Below are 11,759 nucleotides of genomic sequence, written 5' to 3' on the forward strand. Positions count from 1 at the left end.
AACTGAATCACCTGTGTTGCCCTCTTGAAGAATGTTAGTGCCAAGCTTTCAAGCCACAAACTGGTTTAGCATCAACCTTCAAATGGTATCCCTAACAAAGTTGTCTGATGGCTTGAAAGTTTGTCTGGCTGCAGTCTTTCAGATCCTTGTGGAGGGCGAGTGAGTGTACATTTCTCTCCATTTTAATGCCTCCATTTGGTTTGACAGTCCAACAAACTGAGGACAAAGACCCTGAGGAACACCCGGAACCCGACGTGGAACGAGACGCTGGTGTATCACGGCATCACAGATGAAGACATGCAGCGGAAAACACTAAGGCAAGCAAGGGCTTGGTGGAAGGAATGGGGTGGTGGGGAGCAGAACTGAGTTTTGGACTTTAACTCTGATCTCAGGGTTCTCTCCTACAGCCCTCACTTTCCACAACCTTGGGAAATTTCTTGTTTATTTTTTTTCAAAGCATTTGTTTAAAAGTGACCAAGGCAGCTCACAATAAAGAATTAACATTGCATCTCCTGAAAGTGGGAAAGCTAAAATGGAATAGATCGATTTAAGCTATTTGTAGGCTGCTTCCCCAGTTGTTGCAACTACCCAGAAGTCAATGCAGAGAACCTTCTAGTGCGTCCATCAAGAGGCCAGCATGTCATGTCTCCATGAGTCCCAATGGTCTCTTTTTAAAAATATCTTGTTAACCAAATTTCTCAAACTGAGACCGAGGCCAAATGCCACTCATTTCGTGAACAGGGGTCTTTTTGCAATGTCTGCTGTTCCTTGTTCCTCCCAGGATTTCTGTGTGCGACGAGGACAAATTTGGTCATAACGAGTTCATTGGTGAGACGAGAGTGGCTCTGAAGAAGCTGAAGGCCAACCAGAAGAAGAACTTCAACATCTGCCTGGAGAGAGTCATACCGGTACCGTTTTCTCTCTGTCATGCTAACTTGCACCACACAATTTGCTTTGGGTCCCAGTGAGAAAGGCGGACTATAAGCAAAACAAACAAAATTAAAAATAAACAGTTTATGGGAGCTGGACCTCACGGATCGATTGCACCGATGATGTTGCTTTCCCACAGCACAAAGGGCAAAGTTCCTTGCACTGGGGGGGGGGGGAATGCTCCGCTATTCTTGGACTGGGTTTCTAGGATCCACCCCATGTCCTTTCTGGATGGTGCAAGCCCATTGAAGCCAATTTGCAGCATATTCAGAACTGGAAGAAGCCCATCTTTCCTTGACACATCATTATATTAGGGGATTAATTGCCACAAGATGTAACGGTGGGCAAATTTGCTGAGGAGAGGTCTGTTAAGAGCTGTTAGCTATGATAGCTACATAAAGCCTCGGTCTACCTTTGAATATGAGATGCTTGTGGAAAAACAGGATGTGTGTTGGGAGGGGGGTATCACTTTCATGCTCTGGCGGTGAGCTTCCCAAGAGGCACAGGCAGCCTGCTTTGGAGGGGGACCTTGGGTTTGATCCAGGGAAAAAACGATTCTTACATGAAGTCTGTCAGAACAGGTGGTCAGCCCTGAGTAGGAAGACTGTGCGGGGAAACACAACCTAAGGATGGTCATACTTTACACAAATATTAGGATATTTTCTAGGGCCAAAAAGAGTACTGACTTAATTGGACTAATTGATGGCCGTTTTCACACGCCCTAAACCTTCCGGAAAATTGCGCAAAACTCACAACATGAAGCGTCTTCCTAGCGTGATTTCCCGGCATGCTCCCATTTAATGGCGCATTTTTCGACATCATCGTGCCATTAAAGGGGAGCATGACAGGAAATTACACTAGGAAGACGCTTCACGCCGTGAGTTTTGCATGATTTTCCAGAGGGTTACGTGTGTGTGTGTGTGTGAAAACGGCCAACGTCTCTCTTGTGAACAAATAAATATGGTTCCAATGCTTGTTTTTTTTTTTAGAAAGAGTACTTCACAATTTTGGGTGACAAAACGCCACCTTGAACATGTGAAGATGCCCCAGGCCCTCCGCCCCTCCGGCGCTGACCGGCCCCCTGTGGCTGGCAGCTGCTCTCGTGGGGCTCAGGCAGAGAAGGCCTTTTCCCGGCTTCCAAGCTCTTTTAAACTGAAGCTGCTAGAAGCGAGTCTGGGAGCATCGTGCGGAAGGAATGCTGCTCCCCAAAGGATACTTTCTGCAGCAGGCGTTCACCCTCTAAAAGCAAGGAATGTGTTTTCTTTGGAACAGGACTGGAGGATTCATGTGCAAATGTATGCAGATTTAATTGGTCAAATAACATCTGTTTTGATCAAGCTCTAATATATGCATACATTTTTGCAGATGGAAGCGCTTTGAAATTCAGTTTTTCAGGGGTTGTGAAATAGAGAGAGATTTGGGGAGGGTGGACAAAAGAGCTCACCAGACTTCTTCGGTTGCCTTCTGTACACGATTAAAGGAAGCCTTTCCTCCCTTCTATCCATTGCTAACCTCAAGATGAAGCGTGCCGGGACAACTAGCTCGTCACGAGGAATGGCCTTATATGAAGATGAGGTAAGACCTTGCACCTTCACTGTAGAAGGATCTTGCTTGGCTTCCCTGGATAGAGGCCGAAGCAAATGAGGACAAAATTGGCATCAAGCTTTAATGTTTTGCCCCAGTGGATGTTCTGGTTTAATGCTGTGTAGCAAGCAGATTGTTACCTATCCACGACATGAGCCTGGTGCCTAGATGTGGGCATGAAAGAACCTGACCCCACAGTTTTCTGAGGTTGCCTTGGACCCCTTGCCCTCCTCCCTCTGGCCTTTCTTTATTCCTGTGAATGACTTCCCTTCTACTCCTCCTCGGTTGGTCTTGGCCTGCTGCCTCACACACCCTTTTTCCTAGGTCTTGCTTCCTTCTGTAGTCCTTCTGTGACATCACAGCAGCTCAGCCAGTCGCTGCTTAAGCCATCACCAGTGCAAGGTGGCTTATGGTGCTACAAAGAGTAGGTTAAAACCAAATAATTGCATTTTATAAATTGGAATAGTGATAGGCTCCAGTTCTTCATCTTAGAGGACTGTGGAAGCCAAAGTGGGCCAAAGTCCCCCCAACTCTCAGATGAACTGGCTGTTGTGGAAAGGTTAAATTTCTTCTCTCCTCCCTGAGTGGCCCAATCCACATTAGATCTCTATGTGACTGAAATGAAATTTTTGAAGGTGCTGGAAAGATCCAGTCTAGGATCTCTCCTCCTCTCCTGCAGCCATAAGGATCGTGGGATAGCCCTGCAGTAGCCAGCATAGTTTATGGAGAAATCTATGATTAATACAGTTCCAAAAGGGATTTTGGTGGGAATGGAACAGCAACCAGCTCTCTGGATGCAGAGAGAACTGGGGATGATTGGAGGGAGGTCTTGCAGAGGGAATCTTTCTGCAGTTGTTTTCTTGTTCAGTGTGCCCTCTGGCGGTCAGACTTCTGTTCCATCGTCATTTTGGATGGCTCTCCAGAAACACAAGGGCTGATTCACGCTCGGTAACTGCATCATCAGTTGATAACTTGCCTGTGTGTGAAGTGGCTATGTAGGGTAGGCTCCAAAGATGGAGCATTCCCACTGCTGTAAGGAAGTAAAAGGTTGAGCGACAAAAATAAAATAAGATATAATCAGGGCTCATTTTGAGGGGGAACGCGCAGGAATGCAGTTCCGGTAGTTCTCCAAAGCGGTCACATGTCAGGTGGCCCCGCCCCCCTGATTTTTGGCCATTTTGGGCCCGTTTTGGCCTGGATTGAGCCTAAAACAGCCAGGATTGGTCCCAAAACGGCCAGGATCGGGCCTCTTATGGGTGGTGGATCACTCTCCCGCTCAGCAGTGGCCCAATTCTGACCATTGGGGGCCCCTTTTTGTCATTTTGGGCCCAATTTCGGCCCTGAATGGCCAAGATTGGGTCCAAAACAGCCAGGATGGGTGAGGCCAGGGGGTGTGGCATATGCAAATCAGTTATGCTGACACACTTCTGGTGATGGCAAGGGGTGTGGTATATGCTAATGAGTTCCTGCAGGTTTTTTTCTACAAAATGACCCCTGGATATAACTATTTATTACACAATGCACAGAATTTTAGGATTAAAAGTGACCTACATAGGATGCCATTAAAAACTCAGATCAGAGTATATGGCAACCAAGTTGCGCATCTGATAATAGAGAATCACAGTGATGGTTACACATGTTTATTAACTCAAAGATCCAATGCGTTTTGGCCCTGAGAGCCTTCTTCAGTGGTCAGAATTACATTGGCACACACATGAAGCAATAACTATATCAGTGTAAAGAGATTTTTCTTTTTCAGGCCAGGCAGGTTGCATATGGGTCCTGGAACTAATACTTGAAATTGAGAATTGATTCTCGCTGCTCCCAATACAGTACTATTCCAGGGAAGTGTGTGTGTGTGCGTGTGAGTTCAGTTGTGATTTGCCAGTTCACGCAGTGCATTGAGGCATGGTGGGATTGCATGGGGACTTAGCCCCAAATTGCTTCAGAAGGAGGAGGAGAAAAACGAATCTGCCCACAAGGGCGAAACCTCTGGCAGAGAGGAACACGATGGAGGCTAATAAAACCGTGAACGGTGTAATGGATAGAGAGAATTTCCTCTGCCTCGCTTGCCGCTCCAGAACTCGGGGCCTCGTGGCCAATAAGTGCAGCACATTAGTATATCTAAATGCAATGCTTGGAACTCACTGCCGCAGGATATGGGGATGGTCACTGGCTTAGATGGCTTTGAAAGGGGATTAGACAAATTCATGGCGGGCAGGTCCATCGGCGATAGTGAGACAGAGCCACCATGTTCAGAGGCAGTGTACCTCTGAGCGCCAGATACGTGGGGGAATAACGGGGGTTGGGCCGCTGCTGTCCTGCTGTCCTTGTGGCATCTTTGGGTCTGGTCCAGCAGCATTGATACCCCTGCCCAGAATCTGAGTTGTGTGTGTGTTTAAGGTTACTTTGGGGACTGATGAGTGCCTGAAGCACCCGTCATGTTTGAGAGGGAGTGGGGCCATGTTCTCCTGCCCAATTCAGTGTTTACCTACCTCTGAAAAGCACGCGTCAAAATGCACGGCAGGGTTGGATCACCTTGCTAACTTACAGGGGAAGTTCCTGGTAGGCTACTGGTGGTCCTGGAGGGCTGCTGGTGGTCAGGAGCACGTCCAGCCGAGCCACCACTGGTGTTGGCAGCCCTGCAGAGCTCACTCAGCTCAGATTCTTCCGGTAACAGCGTGCCACCTCTGCCTGCCCTCTCTGTCCTTGGTCGAGTCCAAGCCCAGTTGTCTCCACAGGGCTGCCTGTCCTTTGGCTCAGCTAAGGCCCCAGTCCGCCCCTGCTGCAAATGTCATGTGCGAGATGTTAAACAGCCACGTGATTGCTGAAAGTGGTTCCGTGGTCTTGGAAAGAGGACACTCCTCTCCCCCCTCCCCTTTCTACTTCCTGCAGATGGATCCTGGGCACAACGTGGAGGAGAGAGGCAAAATCTTGGTGTCCCTCATGTACAGCACCCCAAAAGGAGGACTCATTGTCGGCATTGTGCGCTGTGTCCACTTAGCAGCTATGGATGCCAATGGCTACTCAGACCCGTTCGTTAAAATGTAAGCTTGTTTTCATCTCCTGTGCTGTGAAGTGACAGGGAACCCATCTGAGTAAAACTGGAATTATACATTGAGATTGCACCCCTGACACCCCTCTTCCTCACCCCCCCTTCCAGCGCTAACAGGAGTAAGAGGGGAGGGGGCAGTTTCCATCGGCAAAACTACATAGGAATGGAACTCACTTCCCTCCCCTTCCCGCTCCTTCCCCCTCCCTCTCCACATGGCCCAAGTTTGATCAGGGGACCCCATGGGGCTGGCCGTGCTTTTAAATAGCGTCCAGGAGATTTGATCTTCACCCTCTTGGCCCCTCACCTGCTTCGTCTCTCCATTCCTTGAGCAGGAAAGACCCTTTTGGTATTCTCTTATTCTCAGTTGCTTGAAGCCTGACATGGGGAAGAAAGCCAAGCAGAAGACGCAGATTAAAAAGAAGACTTTGAATCCTGAGTTTAATGAGGTGAGGCTGGGCAGGGCTGGTGCCTTTCTCCCCTCCTCTTAGGGGCTGGTTACCAAAAAGACCCCAACCGAAGGGGGAAAAGAAACGACTGACCAGGATATCTCCGCTTACCATCACAACTCCCACCCAACCCAATAAGCTGCTTTTCTAAAAGCAAATTTCCAGAGCGCAGCTTCTTTGTTTGCATTTGACTGTAAGATGAATAAACAAGTCCTTCTGAGCCGGCATTTTTCTTTTGATGCCTATCCCCCCTTTATTGAAGGAGTGTGAAATGTTCATTGCTGAAACCTTCTGGCTCTGCATGAGCAATGGTAAATTACCGCTAAGTTCCATGGTAAGCAACGCCCTCCGCCTCCTTGTCAGGGCCTTTTTGGTTGGTGCACCAGTATTATGCAACACCCTCCCTCAGAATGCCTCTTTGGCTCTGATTCTTCTTCCAGAGGAACATAAAACTGAGCTTACTCTGCCAAGCTCTGGCTTACTGCCTTTGCCCTGACATTGGATCTGGCTATTGACTAATAAAACAGTAGTTAATTTGCTTTTGACTTGCGGGTTGATTTTGTAGATTGTATTTTCCATTTTCAGTTAAAAAGCCATATAGAAATATGAGTTAACCAACAAATGTTGTGTTTCACAGGAGTTTTTCTATGATATCAAGCACAGTGACCTAGCCAAGAAATCACTCGATATCTCAGTTTGGGATTACGACATTGGCAAGTCCAACGACTACATTGGTAAGAGCTGAACGTCAATCATGTCAGGAGTGACTCTCAAGGTTAAGCATAAAGGAAGAGCCTGCCTGCATCTGTGACCATGGAGGGTTGGATTCTCAACTCTGGGAAAATCAAAAGCCTGGGTAGGATCCCACAGATCCATTTTGCTAAAGGTGACACTTCCCCACCCACACAGCACAGCCGTTGCATTAGGGGAAAGCCCCACTGTTAGCAGAATGGATCCATGGGGCTTATTCTCAGGCCTCTTTCCCAAGAGGTGATTAAACTGAAATTTCCTCTCTTGGTGCGAGGATATTAAGGATGTGCTAATATAGCTGGGGAGGGTGTGTGTGTATGTTGTAATCATTGGTTTCTGTGCTGTTATTCATTCTTTTTTTTTTTTGTTTTGGTCTGTTTTTGCATCGTTTTTATACCAGTTGGACATTCACACCATTTTATGCAATTTGCACCCTGTTTCTATATTATGCATGGTTTGAATGCAACCAACCCCAAAATAATGCTGGAAAATGGGAAACATTGGGGAGAAACCAAGAAACAAAGGTGCTGAGATTTGTTTCTCACAAGGGAGAAGCAAAATTGAAAGTGAGCTTGACAACTTGCAAAACTTAGTCTCATCCTTGGATTACAAACATCACCCGGAAAAGCTAATGCAGTTTAGTGGCTGAGATATCGAGCTGCAACCCGTCAAGTTCTGGGTTCAAATGACAGCAGGTGGCCATAGGGGTGCCCATGTCTGTCTGGCTCCCTTCTTCTGCAACACAAGGATAACAACAGCGGCTTTCTTCACAGATTTTTTAATTGTCCATGCAATACTTCGAATATCAAAAGTGCTATATAAATGCTAAGCATTATCCTATAGGCTACCATGATCAGTAGTAGCCACCATGATCGCCAACTTATGGCTTGCCATCAGAATACACCATGCTCAAAGAGGGCTAAGGGATATCTTTTGGTCTGGGTAATTTTATGATTTATGCAAGCAAAGTATCCCCACAGATTGCTGCGCAGCCTTCCTTATACTCTCCCAAGCTTTGGCTAGGAAACTCAAAAAGCGGGTGGGAGTGCAACTATGGGGGTGGATTTCATAAGGAGCTAAAGTTGCACAGTGACAGGAGTGGGGGGGGAGGGGAGGGGATGACGCCATCAAAGACATGAGCTTTGTATTGGCAGAGGATGAGCGATTAGGTGGGCTTGTGCACAGTTTGGTTTAGGAGGAGGTGCAACAGGGCAGATGGTCAGGATGATTCATGAAGCGTTACAGGACTTGTTGTTGTTGTTTTAGTTGCAGCAGACTAATTCAATGACCCCTCTGGACTATTTTCCCTTTCCCCCTCTCTCTCAGGTGGGTGCCAGCTGGGCATCACGGCCAAAGGTGAACGCTTAAAACACTGGTATGAGTGTCTGAAGAACAAGGATAAGAAAATTGAGCGCTGGCACGCTTTGCAAAATGAGAACCACGTGGCCAGTGATTAGAAGGCTCCCCTCGGCCCACCCTCCTCTGCCAGTCCACTGTAGGTTTCCGACATCTCGTCTTCCAACACGGTTGTGTTCCTGTCTCTCCTGGGAAAAGAGACCTCCTTCCCAGGAGTGGCCTCTCTCCTTCACTGTTCTCATGCCAAGGATGACCCTGATTCTATTTTATGTTTGTATTGTGATCCATTTTGACTGCCCTCCTCCCCCAGGAGTATTGATGTACAAATTTTCGAGCAATAGCCTAGCACTGACCATTTTTACTTTGGCCTCTGCTTCCTGGCAGCTGAACGTCAGTCTCTTTATCCCTGTTCTGCTTTTTCCCATCTAAATGACCTTGAGCCCAACATTCTCTTTCCTCTGGTTTCGATTTCTGCATGTGGAACATCCTCTTGCTCCACTCATTCCGACCCTCCCATCACCCTGTATAAAATGAAATACTTTTAGCATCGCTGTCAGAAAATGCACGGCTATGGTCCTTTGATCTGGCTGCTTTGAGCATGGAGGCAGCAGCGAAAATACGCAAGTGCGGGACAGCTGAAACTTTCACTGTAGCAAGCAAAAGAGCATCTCTGCCTGGGTGCTGATTCTTAACACAGTGTAGCACCTGCCTTTTTTTAATCGTGCATTTTCGCCCATGGGCTGATGCCGGGGTTCGCTTCTGAGTGGTGCATTTATTGCAGTGCCCAACACCACTGGTCACTACAATACTTCAAGCAGGAAGGATGAGGCCTTCTTTCTTCTCCGGTTGGTGACTAGATTGGTCAAAAGGCCCATCGAAAACCAACAGCCCCTGTGCTGTTGTGCAAGCCCTATTCATTCCAATGGTGCTTGTTTAGGAGGCGTTCCCAGTGGATCTTATCCTCTTGTGTTTTTATTTCATATCAGGGACAGCCCATCCATTAGGTACACCTGGGCGATTGCCTAGCATGCCAGAGATGGAGGGACAGCAACCAACCCTGTCTTCCCTAGGGTGCCCAAAAGCCGAGGGCCAGCCCTGTTTCATATGAAGAGAAGGAGAGTTGGCACACTCTTGAAATCCAGGGTGGCCTTGGTTGTCCCAGGACAAACTCTCTCACGGACTTGCTGTGGCTCAAAGCGCAAGAGGCACCTCTTCTTTTTGATGTCCTTCTTGGTGGAATATGTCCTTTAGAAACCAAAACCTTGGCACGGTAGCTTTGCATTTATGTTATTCCAAGAAGATTCATGAAGCCTCTCCTGCATGTCATAGCCGTGCTACTTTGTCTGACCGATAAGAGTCATCTGATGCGTCGGAACTGGGGGTTCCCAGGCAAGGGGTGGCCGTGGATTGGCCCGTTACAAGGAAAGTGTCTGCTGTGGACTTCCCCGGTAAGTTAAAGGGCCAGTCCACCCCAGCAGTGACCAGTCCCTCTGCATGTGGGTCTTCCTGCAGAGAGAGAGAGAGAGAGAGAGAGAGCCACAGGGAGCGGCCCGCTAAGCTCGCCTGCCTCGGCCCCCAGCTCTTCCCACATGCCAGGTCACACCAGTGGCATGTCGGTTTCCTTGTGCGGCTTGTTCTGAGCAGTATCAAGTATCTGACTGTTCTTGTGACGGTAACGTTAGAGCTGTCCCGGCTCTCATCGTAGAACCTAATTGTACTAGTCATTTGAGGAGGGCTCGTTTTGCGAACAGATGACCTGGATGTTTTGTCTGTCCTGTGGTGGAAGTTTCAACCAAGTGTTTCTTTTGTCTGTGATGAGCCGTGATGTCTTGTCCTCCCAGCAGAAACAGAAGAGGAGTCTTAATACTTTCCCCACCCACCCCTCACCTTTTTTCCAAGAGGCCCTTCTTGGGTTTTTCCAGCCCTCCTGTTGAGAAGTGCATTGTTGAACTGAATAACCTCAGTCAATAATTTCATTGCCAAACCTGTTCGATCAGGCTCATGACACACCTGAACTGCTTTTATGACTTCTGGGTTGTTCCTCGCCCGCTTCTTCCTTTCATTCCTTTAAAAAAAAAAAAAGCTAAAATTTAAAAACTTGTGGGGAATATTTGTTTCTGTAGTAGACTGAAAACGTCTGTTCGATGTACCCAAGGCCACCAGACATTCTTAAAAGGGGGTCTAACTAGATGAGCTTCTGGGAGGTCTCATCCTTTTATCTTTATAACTTGATGTCATGAAGAGCCACGTAGTGGAGGGAAGTTTCACTGCTTTCCCCCAACGCTAGTCCTCACCTGAAAGGCCCTGTTGGAGCCATGATGTCCCCCTGGCAACATAACAGTGCCTGTAATGATTCCTATAATGGGCAAAGAGCAACTGTGTGTGCTATTTCAGTTTGGGGCAGTGGGACAGAGTGGAGTTAGCCCCCATGTTACATCGAAGGCCTGTGTGTGGCCTGCTATTTACAAAGAAAAAAATGTTGCACCTTGGAAGTTCCCGAGCATCAAGCTCAGTTGTGCCCTCCCACAACCTTTGGTATCATGGCTTCTTCAACAGAACGCTGGGAAATGGGAGCTATTGAGATGGCCGTGGGAGCTGTGTGCTAGACACGTCTCCTCTTTGTGTAGGGAGTCTCCGTCTTTGTCTCTTCATTTTCAAAATCCGTCAAATAGGGGGAGGGCTGTTTCAAGTCTCCTCAAAGGCTGATCCCGTTGAGGTCCTCTTGTGACAAACTCTGTCAAGCTGGAGGAGGAGGAGTTCCTCCTCGCCTGTTTTAATTCCCACTTCTTCTGCATCCCTTGAACCATTGGCAGAGATTCTCTCTGAGCATCCGTTGTCTCAGAAGATTGCTGTGTTCCAAGACCATTCTGTAATTTGTGGCCATTCCTGTACCAGTATACACATTTCCTCCTCCAGTTTCTCTCTCCCCCCCCTGCCCCTTGGCAGTTTTGACTGTTTGGAATACGACTTCCTCTCTTCTTTCTTTGTAAGCAAAGCATGCACATACGGATTAGGAATGGTGCAACCCCATCCCAGGCCTCTGACTGCACCTACCCTCTTCCTCTTGACAATCGCATTCTGTCCAGCATGCAGTGATTTCACAAGGAAAGGAAATGAAATGTCAGTTTACAGCTATTTAACAGCCAATGTACCACCGAAACTAGAAAAACCCACCTGATCTTCCACTGCATGCGGGTGTAAACCAAGAAACAACCCTTCTCTCTTCATGTCATACCTAATAAAATGAGAATAACGGGGGGAAGCCTCATGCTGTCTGTCTAGTGTTAATTCATCGACATATTGCGAAGACATACAAATGCAGGAAAGAATGGGTGGTGGGTTTGAGGATCAGGTTTGATAGCGCAAGATTGAGGGGGCATGAGGCCATAACTCAGTGGAAGAGCACCTGCTTTGAAGGTGGCAGGTTCAATCCCAAGTGACTCCAGTTAGGAGGCTGGGAAAGACCTCAAAGAGCCGTTGCCAGTCAGGAGAGATCATGCTGGAATAAATGACCTGACTCTTGTAAAGCAGCTCTATGTGCTCGGCTGAAATGCAAAGTTTGGATTGAAGTCATTGAGACGATGTACTCCTGGTCTGCACATGCAGCAGAATGAGATGGTTGGATTCAGAGGTGGAAG

General features: G+C 47.7%; 1 protein-coding gene across 1 annotated transcript in view; it reads left to right on the top strand.

Annotated features, from left to right (window-relative positions):
- The window catches only part of RPH3A (rabphilin 3A), a 73,272-nt gene extending 63,629 nt beyond the window's left edge, over positions 1 to 9,643 (top strand). The window contains exons 13-19 of the mRNA XM_054996385.1: positions 208 to 317; positions 782 to 908; positions 2,449 to 2,505; positions 5,410 to 5,561; positions 5,934 to 6,015; positions 6,653 to 6,749; positions 8,092 to 9,643. Of these exons, the coding sequence (XP_054852360.1) occupies positions 208 to 317; positions 782 to 908; positions 2,449 to 2,505; positions 5,410 to 5,561; positions 5,934 to 6,015; positions 6,653 to 6,749; positions 8,092 to 8,222 (756 nt within the window). The 3' untranslated portion in view covers positions 8,223 to 9,643. The remainder of the gene's footprint in view (positions 1 to 207; positions 318 to 781; positions 909 to 2,448; positions 2,506 to 5,409; positions 5,562 to 5,933; positions 6,016 to 6,652; positions 6,750 to 8,091) is intronic.
- The last annotated feature ends 2,116 nt before the right edge of the window (positions 9,644 to 11,759 follow it).

Source organism: Eublepharis macularius, chromosome 13 (genome assembly GCF_028583425.1).
Source record: "Eublepharis macularius isolate TG4126 chromosome 13, MPM_Emac_v1.0, whole genome shotgun sequence".
Lineage (NCBI taxonomy): Eukaryota > Metazoa > Chordata > Lepidosauria > Squamata > Eublepharidae > Eublepharis > Eublepharis macularius.